Raw genomic sequence first — 20,075 nt, forward strand, 5'->3', positions numbered from 1 at the left:
AAAACGATAGAAGTGAATTGTAAATCCTTTGAAATAAATGTATCTAAATCTAATTTATATTAAGGTATCTCGATAATTATATTATACGATAACCCTTTCAGCACAAGTTCAGTAAACCAAAGAATTTAATTGTAAAATTTTGGTACTTACTCGTTTTAACAAAAAAGTTGCATCATTTGAAACATAGGAAACGTAACTTTCAATCAAATTAGCCGTGTGTAATATGTCTATTTTCACATAAAAACGGATCAGAATAATACCTACTCATAAAAGGACGCGTATAGACTACGGATAGTTTTGAATGTGTGGTACATTCATGGTACGTATCTAGTATCTACTATACATGAGCGAATTCCATCATTATTCAGTTGAGCGGTAACTCCCGTACGATTTATAAAATAATATCACAACATGTTCTGACAAGTCGTGACTTCTTGGAGCTGACTCATCTCGTTCGATAATTTTTAGTAATAAACTATGATAGGAATAATTCCGAACCGTTCCTAGCGATAACGACAATGTAATAAAGTCCACGTGTTTTCCACGAAAAATTCACTTGTAACATTGTAATAAAAACACAATGAAATAAAATATTAAAAATATCTATATACAAGAGAGGGTATTTGATATATCTAGTAATATCAAATAATCACAAAAGTAATATTAACGATTCGAGTAAAGCCGAACGGTAACACCGTTAAAATAGCTTTACTCACAGTATTAAAAATTCAAATATTAATTAGTACATATTGCATAATGAAATATTTCAAAAGAAAAGTTACTATTTCAAGTAAAATGTAACGGTTGTATCGTTAATTTTAAATATCTTTATTCATGCTATTAAGTATTTAAGCATATTGAAAAATAAACTATTGCTGAAGGATTCATTAAAAACCTCAGCATTTTAAATAAAGTCCAACGATTATACCGTTGACTTTAAAGATTTTTACTCATTTTTAAGTAAAATATCATAAGAATAGATTAAAAATAACTCACTGTACCGATCCGACGGGATACACTTTTTAACACTTTTAGCACTTGCTTTAAGCAATACTTAATACTTAATAGCACCAAGGTTGTAGACTGTAGTCTTGTAGACAACCTTCTCGCGGCGGAAGCTAGACGCCAATGAAAAACATCCAGCGCCCGCACATTATCGTGCGCCCCGCCACCTGGTGGAGAGGTGTGCGAGAGAGATAGCATATATACAACGGAAAGAGAGGGAAAAATAGGCGGAAAAAGCTAGGTGCCTTCTCAATAAGTAAGCTTCAAATTACGGTCAAGTGTTTAATAAATATTTATTAAAAAAAATTATGAGGCGTGCACTTTTGGATTTTCCAAATTATTTTATGTTTAAAACGCCAAAATAATTTTAGTGCATAATATTTTTATTTTAGGGCGGCATTATTACCAAAAATATAAAAATGAAACATCTTAAGCTTATAATTAATCAAAAACAGTAGTTATTGTTTAGTTTAATATAATGAAAAATAAAATAAAACAACACAAAAATATAATACCTACGCAATTCGTGTACATTTTCCGGATATTTTCCGGGAATTTTCCAGGCATTTTCCGGACATTTCCCTGACATAGCCTGTAAATGTCTGGAAAATCCCCGGGAAATGCTCGGAAAATCCCCGGAAAAAGCCTGGGAAATTCCCGGAAAATAACCGGAAAATAACCGGAAAATGCCTGGGAAATGCTCGGAAAATGCGTGGAAATTTCCGGAAAACCCGTGGAAAATCCTTGGAAAATGCCTGGAAAATATCCGGAAAATGCGTGAAAATGTCCAGAAAATATCCGATAAATGCGTGAAAATGTCCGGAAAATACCCGGAAAATGCCTGGAAAATCCCCGGAAAATGCCTGAGAAATGTCCGGAAAATGTCTGGGAAATGCGTGGAAAATTCCCGGAAAATGCCAGGGAAATGTCCGGAAAATGTCTGGGAAACATCTGGAAAATCCCCGGGAAATGCTCCGAAAATCCCCGGAAAATGCCTGGGTAATTCCCGGAAAATGTCTGGAAAATCCCGGAAAATAACCGGAAAATTGCCTGGGAAATGTCTGGAAAATGTCTGGAAAATATCCGGAAAAAGCGTGGAAAATGTCACTTCAAAGCGAAGTAAGTAATTAAAGCAGAAAACCAAAAAAGAAAAAGAAAGCTAAAATCTTTCATATTAAATGTATATGGGATATTCATATGTATGGGAGGGTTTAAAGATAATTTTTTTGATATTTTTCGATTTATTTTTAAAAACTTATTACGGCCATTTTACTCATTAGGTTAAGTACTTTCGATATCAGTTTAAAGTTTTTTGTTATCTGTAATACTTACGGAAAAATCGCCTGTGCACACTTAACGATTACACCCTGTATAATATTATTAAGATTCGAATGTGAATGAAAGAGCTTTCTAATCAATTGATTAGCGGTTCTATATTACTTATTTATTAAGAGCATCCCACATGTAAGAGCTTGAAGCCCAATATCATAAAGCATATTAATATAATATAATACTAGCTTTCCGCCCGCGGCTTCACCCGCGTGTTCAAAGACAAACCCGCATAGTTCCCGTTCCCTTGGAATTCTCGCGATAAAACCTATCATATTATGTGTTAATCCAAGTTACCCTCTATATATGTGTGCTAAATTTTATTGTAATCGGTTCAGTGGTATTTGCGTGAAAGAGTAACAAACACACACATTACACATCCTCACAAACTTTCGAATTTATAATATTACTAGATTTCCGCCCGCGGCTTCGCCCGCGTTTTCAAAGGAAAACCCGCATAGTTCCCGTTCCCGAGAGATTACCGGGATAAAACCTATCCTATGATATAATCCAAGTTACCCTCTTAAATGTGTGCTAAATTTCATTGTAATCGGTTCAGTAGTATTTGCGTGAAAGAGTAATAAACACACACACATTCTCACAAACTTTCGCATTTATAATATTAGTTGATAGTAGAAGTTGAAGATAGATATAGTAGGATAGATAGCAATTATAGGTAAAGGAAACTTCATGAGGAAACCGGCGTATCATGTTACATCTGCCAAAATATGTGGCCAGCGGATCATCCAAAGAGTAGTAGGTATAATAATTCCCGACAGCCGGAACAAATATGGATATAGGCATTTTATTTTTATTTTTAAATATGTGCAATTTTGCTATCAATAAAACTTTATAAAAAGCAGCAAAATTGTCATAAGATTGCCATATACTAAAAATTCTATTTACATTTGACACCGGTCATATCATTTGACAAATCACTATATTTGACAATTGACATTTGAATTCTGAAAGCAGCCACAAGCAGCATGATGATTGTTTATTTACCTAGAGCTACTATTAATTTTGATTGGTTTTAATGTAAACGTAAAGAGGCATAATAACTATTAATTAATAATATTGCAAGAATACGTACACATAAATATATATAAGATATTCTAATTCAAGGGTAAGCAAATCGAACATTATAAATCGGTCTAAAGTTGTTCTTGTGTTAAAATTTAGCTAACTTCATAGCTATTTAATTATTTTTTATTAGTGTATAAAATAAATAATTTCTATCTAGATTGTCATTAAAATAAAATGATTGAAAAAATGCTTTTAAGTTTTAACCCTAACCTAGCCTCTAATAATGCCTCCAAAAAAGTATTCGTAATGGCAATAGTTTTAATTATGATTTAGGTTTTAATTATTATTATTGAATAAAATAGATAATAATTTTTATATTATTATTTTTTTAATATTTACTGTATTATACTAAAAGAGCAAGCAATATGTTAATTATATTTTTCATTTCAGCTTAAAATGGAACAATCAATCTTAGAAAATTATGATCAGGCATCATCAATTATAAGAAGAGTTCTAGACAGATGTAGATATGAAAAACAACTGGGTTATCTGATAAATCCCATAAGGGATCATTATTCAAGAACAGCATACTATACTGGACGCTCTGTGGAATTTTTGAAAAAGGTTGATACTAAGTCGATTGAACACCAAAACATCAGACATAAGTATAGTGAACATGGCTATCTAATATTAAAAGCAATTAGTATAGTATTATTAAAAAATAAATTACCTGTATTCAACAATTCATATCCTACATATATTAATATTTGTTTGTCCGAAACTATTGAACCATTAAAAGGACAACAATTTAAAGACATGCTTGAAATAATGGGCATCACATTAAACAAACTTAAGGACAATGGATTGATGCTTTTAGAAAATCCAAAGAACACATTTGAAAGATATAAGTACTTGTCTAAAGCTTTACAATACAGAAATACAGAAAAACACTTCTATTATTTAGATGAGAGATATATTGATGCGAAATTACAATTTGAGAAACCCTGGCTTAGAGACACACTGCCTGATGCTTCTAGCAACTTAAATGAGGAAGTTTCTTCTGGATGTATGTATTATTACATGGTTTCTATAGTTGGATATGTAAGTGGTCTATTCTGTTCTTCAGCATCAGATGCTAGCTTTCAAAAATGGCTAATTGAGATTGCAATACCTAAACTGAAACCAAAAAGTGTTATAGTTATGGACCGAAGTTGCTATCAAAAACTTTTTGAACAAACTATTACAAGATTTGATTCTAGGCAGGAAATGATAGAGTGGTTACAAGACAAACAAGTACCATACAACTCATCAATGCGCAAGGCAGAACTCTATGACTTAATAAGGAATACAACAGGAATAAAAAAATACACAAACACATATCATTTAGTTAGAGCTTTCGGTCATGACATTTTATGTTTGCCTTCTATACATTTAAAATTATCTCTTGCGGATACAACATGGACTATGTTCAAAGATGTGGTGTGGCCTTGTGATAGATCAATTGGAAATATAAAGAATTGCGTTTTATCAAACATATCATCCATTCCAAAATCTGAATGGGAGAGAGAAGAATTAAACATTATCAATAGAGAAAAAGACATATTTAGTACAGACTTAGCTGTAGAAAACTATCTTGAAACAAATTGTATAAAAAATGAAAAATCTGTTAAAAAAATGTGTGATTGCAATGAATTTTGTTTTTAACCAGCAATCTTGAAATGTTCTTTGATAAGTATCCGATAATGCCACATCTATGGAACTCATAAACACAGTTATTTTGTGCTAGTTATAGTAAACTTTGTACAGAGCAAAAAACATGAATAAATATTTTTTTTAAAGAATTCCATTGTTTTTCATGGCATGCAGATTGATTGAAAATAATATACCTTTAATGTACCTTCTGAATGTAAATAATGTACCTTCACATATTATCATAATACAGATTTAATTTGTTAGGCTCAAAGCCAGTGCAGCACAAATTTCGCGATGTGGCTCTTTTTATGTGACCACAACGCATTGTGAACTATTTTTCGCTCAATGAGTGCTTTTGGTTAGTAAGCATAGATTAAAACATAGATTAAGCATAGATAAAAACTTAAAAATTTACACAAAGATATTTCTGCAATTTTCTTGATTATGAATTTATTGACGATGGCGTCTACTGTGTAATACTGTGGTAATATGTACAATAGTGGTATATGTATATGTGTATGGAGTAGTTTGGGTGTAGTGGTATATGTAAGAACGTATTTATTTAATTGATAAAAAATAGTGGGTAGCTGATATCATAATAGGAATCTTTTCAAACAGTTCCAAGTAGATAATATTATTTCTTTTAACCTAACTACATCGTTGTCTCTCTTAATGGACGATGCTACATTAAAGTATTTTTTTGAAGTGAAACTTCACGTCACGAAATAAGGTGACTATTGTTGTATCTTTGAATCTTGCAAAAGAAGTTTCACTTCTGACAAGTATGCTCGGCACAAACCACAGTACATACACACGTTCTTTTTTTGAATTTGACAGGTCACATATTTTGTCGTTTTAATAAACTCCTCATCTTGTATTAATTATTACATAGATACTTTCATATCATAATACCTACATCATACGTCTTGTATTTAAAAATACCTATATAATTTTTTTTTCTAACATTCCTAACTACATAGGTACTTAGTTAAAGTACATAGTAAAAAAACAGCAGTTAGAATCGACGGAAAAAATTGCATTTTAAACGCTTTTCATCAATAATCATGTAATACGTTGCTATTTCTAAAGTAATCTTAATACCCACCTTGTTACGTCTTTCAGCTGCGAGGTAAGAAAAATATAAGAAACGAGCTGCACATTTATTTTTCAGAGAACGTAACTAAATCCCTCTGAGGCCCGTACCTTGTGGAACCACTTGCAACCCTCAGTCGTTAAACCGCAATTTCAGAATCTCGGCTTTATCTCCTGGCTCTACACATGGATTCTTATAAATGTAAGAGGCGATTAGTATTCGAAAAAACAACAATTTTTCTGTTCAATACTTACGAGCATAACATTAAGAAGTACGAATGTAAATTCATTTTAGAAATTCATTCAAAGTAGAACTAAGTAGGTACCGTACCTAGTTAGTTAGTTAACTGGTAACTAAGTAAGAAGTTTATTTCTTAAATAATATTTTTATATATGGATTAAATTTAAGTAGTTAGTTACCTGGTTATAAGTAAAAAGTAGTTAAATATTTGTAGCATATTAATTATTAAAACACATATGCATATTTGTAGCATATTTATTAAAACTCAAACTCTACTTAGCTTTTGCTTAGTGATTAATAATTACTACCTGGTCTTCAGAAAGGTTACACATATTATATAAATTTGTATTCAAATCTAAGGCTATAAAAATGATTGGCTTAAATTAAAATCAAAGCATAAAGTTACGTTACTGCATAGCAGTACCTACCTAGCCGCAGGCATACTTTGCATCATGTTTTTATTAAGAAGAAATGTATTTGAAATATGTATCTTTTTAACGGTGGGAAATATAGTTTATATTTTTAAAACATGTAACATAATGCTCATATTATAGTTAATTTAAATTTATTTTTAGGTGTTTTGGTTCTGGCTTATGAGTTTAGGCGAAGGGAAAGGAGGGAGAACTGGTGAGTAATGTAAAGTACCTATTAAATCCACGTTTTGTGGATTAGCTCACAAAATGTAATATCTAACTTCAAGAAAGAAACGTCATGACTAAGAAGTCAACAATAAGTTTGTAGCTAAAACCTGTGCTAAAACCGTAAGTTTTGTAGGAAGTTTCCGTAATCCGGTACTAACATAGCAAAAGCTCATGAGCGGCAGGCGGCAGCAATACCTATTGTCCTAGAATCGAGTGATCGCTCTTTTATTTTTGTTGAAAAAAATCTGTGTAGTTTAGACAGGTTATTTATTATATAAATTTACAAATAAGCAATATGCAATCTATATTTTAAATTTTTACGAGAAGGATAAACGGAAAATGGCTTTTTGAAATTTCAGTCAACATTAAATTAGGACTTGATATTATTCCAAGAACCAATGGAAATCCTTCATTGCGAATACGCGAATTTAAAGGTAATGTTACATTACCTGCTAATTCATGCACAAAAATCCTTTGAAGTTTATGGATGTTCATTATTCCAAATTTATAACGATTTATAGGTCCGAAAATTGACAGCTTGAGAAAATTTGGAAACAAAATTAACAACTCCCAGATATCAATTAGAGCCGATTCTACATCTGTTGAATCTGATGACAATAAAGAAGCTGATAAAGACGAGAAATTAGCTGATGAATCAGATAATATTGATGATGTGGCTGAGAGTTCTGGTGAGCATTTTACACGTATACATTGCCATTATATTGCAATGTACATAGGATACAGTGCAATATAATGGCAACCGTAAATAACTCTATCATATCTATGTAAAAAAAAATATTTCTTCTTTAACTAGTTAAGTATGTAGTTACTTAACTACTATTTTTATTTGTAGACTCTGAAGATAGAGCGCATAGAAGCACTAAGGGTATAAATCCTGAAGAATTTGAGCCAGAACGTGAGTATTTCATAATAATACCTAATAATATAGCCTTTTCCGAATAAATATTTTAGAGCATGTGTAACAGTACCTTAACTTCAAGAAGCAAAAGTACCAATGCTTAATAAATACATAGGACCATAGGTAATTCATTTCTGTTTTCAGGAATACCTACAGGAATTCATGGCCGAGGAAGAGAATCGGACAGTGATTCGGGTACAAATTAGTTACAATTAGATTGTAATTAAAAAAATCATTTTCTTATTTTATTTTTGTGGCAATTACAGAGCCTAACTAATTAACCAATTAGTGATTACTGTTTTTTCAGATGGAAAATGACACAATTGAATTAAATAAGGTTATAAAATAGTTATGTTGTTTGTTTTATTTAAAATTTCCAGCCGGTTCCTATATTGTTACATTTAAGCCAAAGTAGCTGATTACCATTTTTTTTATTTTGTAAATTTTATTCTATTGCAAAATCCAAGATTGCCGCCACAAAACGCGGGTTCGGGTCAGGGAGGTTTTTCTATAGGTAAGTACCTATCTACCTACCATAGAAATCTAAAAAACAAGTAATCCATACTAATATTATAAATGCTAAAGTAATTCTGTCTGTCTGTCTGTTCTCAATCACGCCTAAACTACTGAACCAATTTTCATGAAATTTGGTGTGGAGATATTTTGATACCCGAGTAAGGACGATGCTTTTTATCCCGGGAAAATGACACAATTCCGGAAATCGCACGGGAATGGAAACTATGCTGGTTTTACTTTGACTGCGCGGGCGAAGCCGCGGACGGAAACCTAGTATTCTATATATTATTAACGTTTCAAAAATACCGAAGTATGTAGGATTTGCGGAACAAAAGAAATCTTATTGAATTTCATATCCTTTCGCGCTATGTTATTAACTTTGACTGTTGCTATTCAATTAAAGTGTTTGAAATTCAATTAAACTTCAGTGATCACCTTCTGCTTGGTATGGTGATAGTAATATCGGCTTCAATTAAGTCAAATTAAAATGAATTTGAAGTGAAACTTCTATATCGGGGTTGGAAAAAAATTTATTGTAACATTTTTCGTTACGTGTGACATTTTTCCGTTACGCGCCATCTTTTTCTTATCCCTACATAGTTTACCTAAATATATTGCTTTCTATTTACTTTATTATATGGGGTTGAGAAAGTGTAGGCAACTGTTTCAAAATATCGATCAAACCCCATCTATTCACTTTATATAGGTACCTACTGTTTATTTTTAGTAAAGTGAACATAAGAGTGAACATTATATTTCCTTGTCAATAAAAAATTTATATTTCTACTTTTTTTAAAAAGGCCAGAACTTGAAAAAGACTTCTTTACTTTTTCTCTACGTCCTTCCATACAAAAAGCTTACGTCTTCGCTGCCATGATGAAGAAAAAAAATGTCTTGGTAATATGTCAATGTCCTTCGAATGTCAAACATCAATTACGTCATTGTCATTTGTCAATTGCCATTGTCAAATGTCAATTACTAAAAACTTTATTTACAACTACAGGGAAGTAAATTCATTTTTGTATATCGTTTCTAATTAATGCATACTAATTTTAAGTCACAATTAAGAATGTTGTGGTTTAAAATGTGCAATCCTGATTCATAATATAAAATAAAATTTGAATTATTCTTATGTCGCTTTACATAGAAATAGTAATATTTACAAACTTATAGTTAAACTTTTAATAAAATGGAAGGTGGTGAGTGGAGAAACAATATTATAAACCAACTACGGGCTCGAAACAAAAGAGAGACTGCAGCATTTCAAGATATTTTCACATTTCGTAAGTAACATAACCTTTGAAAATGATATTCATGTTACGTTTATAATTGTCGAATATTCAGTCACATGTATACAATTAACGTCAATATTTATTTTAGTAGATTGATTACTTTCTTGGAAGTAAGATAATATATGAATAGTGACAATATGAAGGATGTGAGTGAGATTGTTAATTATTCATTATTGTTTACTAATTTTAATTTTCAGAAAGCAGATTATTTGATAATGTTAACACCCTTAAAAATGAAAACTTACAGCTTACTCTCGTCAATGAGAGAATAAGATATTCTAATACAGAAAGTGTTTCATCTGGAGGAGGTTTGTGTAAAATTATTGGAATAATAATGAACCATAAAATATACAGAAAACATTAAATGATATTTATCATAATCATTGATTTTAGGAGCAATTAATGAGAAGATTCAAGCATTAGAACAAAAGATATTAAATCAGCAGGAAGAGCTAACATCATTGCACAGGAGGAGGGGTGAAAGCGCACAGCAAATTATTAATCTTAATGCAAAAGTTCATGATTTAGAGAAAAGTTTGCAAGCTAAAGATATTGTGTAAGTATTCAGTCAATACAGACCAAAGAAATATGCACAATAATATTTTATTAATCCGTCAGTCCTCGGATCACAGACACAATAGAAAATCTATTGTGTCTCGGCCCGATCGGGCCGCTCGGTGGTCAATGGGTTAATATCAAAACAATATGAATATTGTTTCCATAATAGGAATACTTTTTATCAATATTCTCATGTACAGAAAAGTCAATAGTTAAATAAATAGACAAAAGCAATTAGTAATACTTTAAACAATTAGCAATCCTTATTCATTTTGTCTATTATTTGTACATATACTAATTAAGGTTTATTTTTGTGTTTATGATTGAATAATTACTTTTGTTCTATTAAAATTTAATTCAATTGATCGTCAAAATGCTATTTATAGAAATTATTCCCAAAAAAATAGGAAAAGAACTTGTTTTGTGTTTGGTTGTCGTGGAAAAATTATTAACATTTAAGTGATTAATCTTAACAGCAGAGTTCAAAATTATGAATAAATATCTCATTATTTTATTTAATCTCATCCAACTTTATAGTGTCAATTAAGATTTTACTACAAAATGTGAATATTACCCTAAAACCAACATTATATATTCATTTTTGAAAGTGTGCCTGCTTTTTTTTTTCTAAGAGATCTGATAATGCAAAATAATAGTCTAATGTGGAAATCTCAATCCTTTAAATATTTTTAAATTATTTGATTTTCGTCAAGTAATGTTAATAATTCATAGTACAATAATAAAAAAGTACTGTACCTATGATAGCTGAATAGCAGTATATATAAATAAAGATCTTATAATGTGGAATAACTTCCCTATATGTTGAAATGACATCATTTACATATTTGAACCAATCAAGTGACCAAATTAAGAGTGCAAGGTCATTCATTTGAATATATTGTTGTCCATTTTATATTCCTTTGTGTTGTTGATGATCTACTTTTTACCTCTTATTCAAGGTCCAATGTCTAATGTAACCTTTGACTGCAATAATATTTTTAAGATTATAAGAATCTTTAAGTATGTATATGTATGTGTGTTATATATGTAGTAGTACCCGGAATGAATTTATTTCTCCCAATTTATTATTAATTGTACAAATGATGGCAAAATAAAATTCAATATGATGTGTGTGTGTTTGTTACTCTTTCACGCAAATACTACTGAACCGATTACAATGAAATTAAGCACACATATAGAGGGTAACTTGGATTAACACATAGGATAGGTATAATTCCAAGGGAACGGGAACTATGCGGGTTTTTCTTTGAAAACGCAGGCGAAGCCGCGGTCGGAAAGATAGTTACAAATAAAGGTTAAACTTAATTTATTGACAACCAAATTCATTTATTATTTTTTCAGAATTTCAGAAAATACAGCTTTAATAGCATCGCTTAGAGCAGAAATTCAAATGTATGAAACAAATATGGCTGAACTACAAGGTCTTAATCAAGTACTGCGAGATGAACATCAAGCATTGCAAATAGCGTTTGCAGCCATTGAAGATAAATTAAGAAAAGCACAGGTATATTCTTATAAGGTTTTCTATAATAAAATTGAAAATTTAGTAATTTCCAATAAGAATCACATAAGCTGATCCAACTAAGGATAGGAAATTTAATGAATAATAATGCATAAAAAATATCATTTGAGAAATACTTGAAAATACTTTTTCCATGTGGCAGAGGGCCATGGTACTGAATTATCCTATTCTTAGTTTTATCGCAAAGTACACAAATAAAGAAGCAACTTTAGTTCCTTTAAAAAAAACATTGTAAGACTCAGCAATGTAGAAACTGTTTTTTTTTTAATTCTGATTATTTATTTATATGAGTGAAAATTTTATATAATAAATTGGTTATCTATAATAATATATACATTTAATTCTTAGCAATTTCGAATAAAAATATAGAAAATTAGTTACCAAGCCAAAAATAGTATGAAACTATAAATTATAGAAACGCACGGATTGTTTATACTAGAGAGAATATTTTTGGCATTGTTATATGTTTACAAAATCACGGCCGACGCAAATGCGAACTTTAAGAAAATAATACTAAAAAATGAAAGCATTGTTAAGACTAGACTATACAAACCTATGAGCGAGGTTTCACTAAGAATAATGTTAGAATGAACGTTTCGTGCGCGCAACGAATCCGTTTTACGTTGCTTTACTACGTGTACTCATACTTGAAAACTATTCCACTGGAACTTCAAATTTTTATTGCATCACTGAAATGATGGCGATGTGCCAAGGCAATTCGAGGTTTTGTCCAGTATATCTAGTATGATTCTTATTTTAATTCATATTTATGTATTTGATTTCCTTAGCGTGTTCCGTATCTCAGAAGCAAACTATTATTATAGTTAACTAGTTCATCTTTAGCTAAGTGTAGGTTATATTCTATTCAATAAAATTAAGTTGATCTATTCTTTTGATGTTACGTTTTATAAATAATGGTCGAATCATAAAAATCAGCAGTGAGATAGACTTCCCTTTTAATTCTTAAGAATATTATAAACGGAGCGAATTTATACCTAGTATGATTGTTGTTTGGAGATAGCGAGGTTCTAAATGGTAACTATTTTTGACCCGTAATACAAACATATATTTCAGATGGGATAGATTTCCCTTGGCTACCTGGGTGGAGCCGCGGGCAGAAATATTGTTAATAAATTTTGATGCCTAGCAAAAAAAGAGAAAAAGTTTCTGAAAATTAATAAATATTGCTTATTTCTAATACATAAAAGATAATACATTAATAGTTAAGGTTTGGTACTTTATGATCATCGACTATGTAATGAAAGCGATTACATTAAAACATTAACTAATACAGTTCCGGTCGTAAACATCACCCTGTAGATTTTATGAGTCTCATGTGATTACTGGTATATATAAAATGTTTACGCCTATATCTTCTATATTATCACATTCACAGTTCAGTTGAAAATTTAGCATCGTGTGGGCATAAGTGTTTATTTCTTTTAGTCCGTGTTTCTTGTGAAGTGCGAATGATTTACACTTCGTAACATTGAGAAAAGATTCTGATGCTGTTGATTAGAGATTTATCTCTTTCAAATGTTTAGAAAAGTAATGTGCATTGGGTACATGGTTTTTTGGTCAAGTTTTGACGACCGGGGATACAAAACATCGTTTTTTCTTTTATTTCAGGATGAAAACCGATCTCTTGTTGAAAGACTTATCAAATATAAAGCGAAAGATGCAGATAAAATGAATGAAGAAAATGAACACTTTCTCAAGTAAGTATTCTATTACTTGCTACTTCAAATAAAGTATAATTTTTTCATTGCATGTTTTTATTGATTTTGTTTGGAGTTATACATTTTGAATAATTTCAAAAGAAATTCAAAATTTTTATGCTGTTTAAATAATATGATTTTTTCATAAAAAATATTTTATGGTATTATCGGCTTTATCAATTGTAATAAGTTAAATTTTCACTACTTCATTGAGTAATTGGCAGCGGACTTCTCTATCCAAAACTGCTCCTATCATCTAGGGGAAAGTTCTGCACGTAGCATATTTGTGACTTATTGAGACGCTTAAGTAATACAACTAATGTATACTACGTAGTTTCTTCAATCTACGTAATTGGCTTCACCGTGTAAATGAGACTGCACTTAACGTTTTGTGTTGCAGATTTTATGTTCACAAACTTTGTGTTACAATGCGTAGTGTATGTGTAGTACGGGATTATGCGTGTGTCACGCGGTTGAGAACGCTTGCATAGAACATGATGATTTGTTTGCTTCTTTTTGTTTAATTTCTTCAACAGGTCAAGCAACCCTACCGCGTTTTTGATCAACACATTTGGTAGAGTTAGTTTCGGGTGAGTGTGACATAACGTGAATGAGGATTTGGTGGTATGAAGGCAATGTGGCGTTCAATAAATATTTTACTTCTTCATTGCGATTACTCATATATATGTCTTAACTGCACTCTGAAACTGACTCATTTTTCAATCTCTTATTTGACGTGTTTTGATTGTATGGAAATGAAATCAATTGTACTTCCGTAACTTGTTCCTGCATTTTATCTATTTGGATTTGTTTTGTTTGTTATTGGTTTGAAATTATATCGAATGGCTATCTTTTCAATAATTGTTTCCGCTCTCTTACCTGTTATTATGGCGCATTACTAATTGTGTTACAAAATACAATCATGCATTATGTGGACATTTGGTCGAAAACATTTTTCGGTTTCTGGATATGGTATTCAAAATTATTTAAGTGAAATTATAAATAGAACTAAAATTTTCAATGACATTGTTATCATCCATTACATTTTTATTCATATTGTTATAGAGTTACACGCTATAACCAATAATTACATACTTTTATGGGCGGTTTGCACCACCACTTGATTTGTATAAGTTTGCCACTTTCGACTGGTTAATTCCATTTGAAATAAGTCTATATTTTATTGTATAAAATTAACAGGACGATTGCATATATTTCTGCAAACTTTCTTTGCAAGTCTATCATAAATTAATTGACGCAGGTTAAATTTTATGATTGGGAAATATAAAATATGCGATAGTCCTTCCGGCGGTGTCCAATAGTTATGTGAAGCTCTCAGAAAGGAGTAGAGCCAAGTCAAATTTAACCTTAGTTAACTCGGAAATATCTAGTATTTTTTATCCCCTAAATTTAGTCTATACTATTTAGCACCTCACATAATTAATGGAACTAATGAATACCTACTAACATAAATGAAGATTAAAAAAAATAGCATCTCTATATATAAGTGAACCCTTGACACAAAAATTATAAATATAATTAAATACATCATAGTCTTTAGTATATCCTAACGGTACCTTGGAAGCTAATAATATTTTTGTGTCGAGTGTATCGGTGAATGAAAAGTTTCAAATCCAAATGGAGTATTTTTATATAACATTATCATTTACCAAATATATTATGATTGCTGTAAATAAATGATTATAACCAAATGATTTTAAGCCTGGTTTGCACTAATGTAAGTTTTAAGTTTGGTTTCAAAGAACTTATTGCGAATTGATTGTGTATATATTATTATGTTTCGGAGATGTTGCATGTTGCATACACTTTGCATGGAATGGAATGCGTATGCATAAGGAAATTGGCAAATATTTGTAATCATTTTTTATATATCTTATGTATTTTTTGAAGACAGCGGCACGTGGTATCATGGTAGCATAGAAAATATTGAAAAAGAAGCCTGTAAAAACGCTTTAGCGAAGCTTGGAGCAAGCTCATGGGTTGGCCTTAGTGGCGTAACAATGCTATCTGAATTTACTTTACACTCAAAAGAACAAATATGCCTATTAAATAATGATTTGTTATGCCACTTTATATGAAATATCTGGGATGGATTATAAAGGGTATTTGTTTTTCAGGAAAAAGAGTGACAAAGTACGAAAGGAATTAGAAGAAGCAGCAAGGGAAGGTGGGAGTAGGAGTAGTGGGGGTTCGGGAGGGAGCGCGGACGATAAAATAATGGACTCGATGCCTTACTACGCGACCACACTTCCATCTAAAGTAGCTTTAAGATTCGTAAGTAATTAAATTATTTCATTTAGATATGAGACTCGAAAAGTTGTTACAATAAAAGTTATTGCTCTGTTGTAAATAATAGCCCACTTTTTCACAAACTAAGAATAAGATATGAAACTATATTACTAAGTACTTATTTTAAAACAAAAACCGATGCCGCGTCTTTCTGTTAGTTTGCTAGCGATAAAGTCAAAAACAACTGCACGAATTTTCATTCTGCTCTTACCTATATTGCGATAGCATGATTCCTTGAAGAAGGTTTTAGTAAACAAAAAAATTTTTATGTTTAAGACAATGCGAAGGTATGCTAGTTAAAAATATATGAATGATTCATCAATCACTTTCATATTTATAATAGGATGCACATGATGGAGAGGTAAATGCAGTAAAATGGAGTCCGACCGATAGAATAGTGGCTACTGGTGGTGCAGATAGAAAAGTTAAATTGTGGGATGTGTCCAAATGTAAGTATTATAAAAATATTTAAATTTATTGAAAAATATATCGTACTATCTTTTTCGACTTAATAATTAAATATAAAGTGCTAGGTACAAGGATATTTTGGCACGTGGTGGAATTCGGAATTAATGCTGTCCTTCTTATTAAGATAAAATTAAAGGTTTAGCTTAACGTTTTCGTTCCTAATTTCCCTGTAACGAAGAATTTTTCGGCATAGCTTATTTCAAACTCACGCCTCTCTGGCAGTATCATCCAATCCAATTGATCAGGCGCTTCATTTAAAACGAAAATTGTGCTTAATTTAAGATTTTAAAGCAAGTTTGAACGATACCGTTATTAAAATAATTAATAAAAAAATACGCTTAAACTCATTAAATTATTGTTAAGTGTACGAAGTTTGAATTAAATCTGTCCATTTAAAATTTTTACATATCTATTATGTAGTTAACCTAATAAAATTGTGTTAAAAATTGATTCGTAAACCACAGTAGGTACATGCGAAAACCGAGGTACGCTGGTCGGTTCGAACGCGGGCGTCATGTCTGTGGACTTCGATTCAACGGGCGCGTACATAGTGGGCGCGTCCAACGACTTCGCGAGCCGCGTGTGGACCGTCGGCGATCAGCGGTTGAGGGTGAGCTGACTTTTTTTTTACTCGATTTTTGGCGCGAATTTTTTTTTTGACGTGACAACGTCTTATAATTCGATAGCGCCGGCTGCACGCACGAAAAAACATGACTCATGCGGCGTTACCTCGCTCTGAGGCGTTCCATGTAAGGGTTGAAGTGCAAGCGAGAGCGCGGAACGAGCGACAAAGAAGAACAATCGGACGTTGTCACGTTCAACTATCGTCAGTAAACCGACTTTACAGACAACCAATTTTTTTTACTCGATTTTTGGCGCGAACTTTTTTTTTGGAGGGATTCATTCTTAGATTTTCTAGAATTGTGTTGCATTTGGGGTTTAAAATTTTTAATCGACTTCAAAAAAATTCAAAAGAAACGTATTTATTATTTATTATGTAGTTGGTGTTTGATTTTTATGTGATTGTTTGATTTTCAAGAATTGTGTTGCGTTTGAGGTTTAAAATTTAGGCAATAAATACAAAGAGCAAAATGTAGCAACAAAACCGAAGGTAAGCCTAAGATAAAAATCTATCGCCTGTTATTATTGTAATTAATAAATATGTAATTACGTGTTAAAACACAATTAAATTTCTCTAGAGATTTGACACTTAATTAATATCCATATGGAAGTCCAGCACTAGAAAATTTAATATGCTTACTTAATATGTTTGTTTTATTATCATTATTTACCTCGTAAATTTATTATAATGGATTAAGTGTGAACTATTTACACCTATCTCTATAAAAAATATTAGCACACAATACCTATATTTGAAGAGTAGGTAATGCTTGTGTTTGTGTACGTATTAAATAAAAATTATCCTTACATATTAGATTCGGCTTGTTAAATATTTACTACCAATGTATTTCTCGATTTTAAGATTTATCTATTCGAAATCGAGAAATAACGTTTGCATAATAAAGTAGGAGTTTGATACTGCAGAAAAGATAAGAGAGATTAGAATGTAAATAGTTCCTGATTTGTATAGAACGCGTGTCACCGCTTTTCTCCCTGGAAATTTTAACCCCACTAAATCAATTGTAACTGAATTGCAATGAATGCTCTACATTGCGCGATCGTCGCTTACTATAAAATGGTGGTTATCATTGCGTTGTTTTTGGGAACATGCATATTTTTGACATAATATGCTGACATATTGACTGACCGCCCGGTTAGCTTGGTTGGTAGTGACTAGTGACCCTGCCTTCCGAGGTCGAGGATTCGATTCCCACCCAGGGCAAATATTTGTGTGATGAACATCAATATTTGCTCTGTTTCTGGGTGTTATCTATATAAATATATATTTAAAATTAGGTATGTACGTTTATCAGCCATCTGGTTTCCATAACACAAGCGAAAAGTTTTCGCTTGTCCCATGCTAAGCTTAGCATGGGATCAGATCGTGCCGTATGTGAATAATGTCCTAAAATATGTATTTATTAGGGTACATATGTATATGAAAAAGCGCATAACATGAGCAGCGGGTAACCCCGCTCACAAGGTCCTTCTAACCTATTTTATCTATTCTATGGGTGAGACAATTTTCTGAACCAGTCATTACAAAGCCGTCAATAATAAGGTAAAGCTACTTACAAAGAAGTTCATTTACTACTTACCACTTATATACTTAACGCTTTGTATTTTAATTACGGATTTTATCAGTACTTAACATTATTGGTCGAAACGTTTCTAGGAAAAAATATTCTTGAACATTTTATTGTAACCAAAACTTTATTTTTACATTTCCAAGTCTGAAGTCTAACTAATATGTAATTTAGTTGATGTTTAAGTGAATAAGTGAAGTGAATAAGGACTTTTAAAAGCCATACAGGATAAAGCAATTGAGTATTTTTACAACACTGACCTTTTTTCATAATTATAGCCTAAGTACGGGATACAATTTAACCCGTTTGTTAGAAAACACTACATTTATCCGCCCACGGGCAATTTTTTGCTGACAACAAATTACGTTATTACATACATCTCGACCATTTAATGTGAGTCTATGATTTCGCAAAATGATGGCTCAATTTGATGGAGTTCTCTTAACGAAAATGTTATTCTGTATCGAAATTGCAACCACAAAAAAGATTGGCGATTCCGTCGGAATAACAATAAGAGCAATATTACGTCAGGATGATATTGTCTAGAACGGGAGGCGGGGTCACGAGCACGATCCCTATTAGCGGGTTGTTAGCGCGCGTCGGCGCGTCGTGAACCCGCAAGATCACTTCCGGACGTTTCACAACAATATTCAACCCCACTTCTATTCTATATTATTGTTATTCTTACATCTATTATAAACAATATTTATTATTCACGAATTCTTATATCTTAATTTAAGCGGTCACCGTACGCCGGTTATCGTACACCGAGCCGGTGAAACTCAAGTCCGATAGAAAACAATATTCAAATTGGATTCAATAACAAATCGATTGTATCAACGTTTACAATATGTATTAGGGTGATTGATCGGGTTGTCCCGGCTGTGCCTTACCTGTTTAATCCCGTTTTGCAAATAAGGAACTGTCAGTCAAGCACTAGTAAATGATAATGCGGTTCAATAACCGTGACAAATGAACCCGGAGCCACCCACTGTGTGGACACTGACTCACGTGATCGTAAAATTTCGCGGGAAAACTATAGATAGTTAAAGGTTATTATTTCAAATAGCATGATCCGCCCATTCGTTAAGAGAATTAACAGGAAGTTATAAAACTGGAAGCGCTCACAGAAAATAATAGGCCAATGCATTTTTATTGTAGGGATTATACGTTTAAATTAAAAGCCTGTAGTCTCAACAAGACAGTTAAATGACTGCAGATTAATGATTAACTGTAATTGTACTGAAGAAACAAGTAACAATTAAATTAGATGAGATAAGTAAATACTGTATTTTATAAAATGTTTTCACATATTTGTAGTGGTTGTCGATTAAAATCGAGGCAGGTATTTACCTGATAACAATGATTAAGCAATCGTATTGAATACTTTCACCTTATAGGAATTATAGTACACACTAAACGCTTTATGTTAAACCATCATAGGAAAGCCCATTCCAGGTGTATAAAATTACAGTTTCCGTGTTTGATTTCGCATCGGGGTCTGCGTGACCACGATCG

The 20,075-nt window shown here is 31.7% G+C and overlaps 3 protein-coding genes across 5 annotated transcripts in view; all 3 read left to right on the forward strand.

The window, feature by feature from the left end:
• Positions 1-3,305: 3,305 nt before the first annotated feature.
• LOC149488444 (uncharacterized) lies at positions 3,306-5,201 on the forward strand. The gene is made up of 2 exons (XM_089695580.1): positions 3,306-3,460; positions 3,811-5,201. The coding sequence occupies exon 2, from the start codon at positions 3,817-3,819 to the stop codon at positions 5,062-5,064; it is 1,248 nt and encodes a 415-aa protein (XP_089551706.1). The 5' UTR covers positions 3,306-3,460; positions 3,811-3,816; the 3' UTR covers positions 5,065-5,201.
• Positions 5,202-6,202: 1,001 nt separating this feature from the next.
• On the forward strand, positions 6,203-8,244 carry LOC149488445 (uncharacterized). 2 transcript variants are annotated; one of them, XM_089695235.1, is made up of 5 exons: positions 6,203-6,346; positions 6,961-7,012; positions 7,548-7,715; positions 7,880-7,942; positions 8,090-8,244. In XM_089695235.1, the coding sequence occupies exons 2-5, from the start codon at positions 6,979-6,981 to the stop codon at positions 8,149-8,151; spliced, it is 327 nt and encodes a 108-aa protein (XP_089551361.1). In that variant the 5' UTR covers positions 6,203-6,346; positions 6,961-6,978; the 3' UTR covers positions 8,152-8,244. The 2 variants fall into 2 exon arrangements, with proteins under 2 accessions (XP_089551361.1, XP_089551362.1); XM_089695236.1 differs by lacking the exon at positions 6,203-6,346 and having other exon boundaries at positions 6,763-7,012.
• Positions 8,245-9,439: 1,195 nt separating this feature from the next.
• Positions 9,440-20,075, forward strand: part of Atg16 (Autophagy-related 16) — a 134,209-nt gene continuing 123,573 nt past the window's right edge. The window contains exons 1-9 of one of the 2 annotated variants that reach the window (XM_089695584.1): positions 9,440-9,744; positions 9,951-10,061; positions 10,147-10,309; positions 11,674-11,836; positions 13,484-13,572; positions 14,109-14,162; positions 15,711-15,867; positions 16,226-16,331; positions 16,815-16,960. In XM_089695584.1, the coding sequence (XP_089551710.1) occupies positions 9,651-9,744; positions 9,951-10,061; positions 10,147-10,309; positions 11,674-11,836; positions 13,484-13,572; positions 14,109-14,162; positions 15,711-15,867; positions 16,226-16,331; positions 16,815-16,960 (1,083 nt within the window). In that variant the 5' untranslated portion in view covers positions 9,440-9,650. The remainder of the gene's footprint in view (positions 9,745-9,950; positions 10,062-10,146; positions 10,310-11,673; positions 11,837-13,483; positions 13,573-14,108; positions 14,163-15,710; positions 15,868-16,225; positions 16,332-16,814; positions 16,961-20,075) is intronic. The other variant, XM_089695585.1, reaches the window with a different exon arrangement.

This window comes from Colias philodice, chromosome 5 (assembly GCF_061535455.1).
Source record: "Colias philodice isolate Cphi_HAF_F1 chromosome 5, ilColPhil1 Martin Lab GWU primary, whole genome shotgun sequence".
Classification (NCBI taxonomy): Eukaryota; Metazoa; Arthropoda; class Insecta; order Lepidoptera; family Pieridae; genus Colias; species Colias philodice.

What these genes read in the sequence shown, in the direction of transcription:
- LOC149488444 (XM_089695580.1), top strand. Translation starts at nt 3,817, where the DNA reads ATGGAACAATCAATCTTAGAAAATTATGATCAGGCATCATCAATTATA.
- LOC149488445 (XM_089695235.1), top strand. Translation starts at nt 6,979, where the DNA reads ATGAGTTTAGGCGAAGGGAAAGGAGGGAGAACTG. An exon ending in AGGGAAAGGAGGGAGAACTG is followed by an intron (nt 7,013 to 7,547) that starts GTGAGTAATGTA and finishes AACGATTTATAG; the next exon opens with GTCCGAAAATTGACAGCTTG. An exon ending in TGATGTGGCTGAGAGTTCTG is followed by an intron (nt 7,716 to 7,879) that starts GTGAGCATTTTA and finishes TTTTATTTGTAG; the next exon opens with ACTCTGAAGATAGAGCGCAT.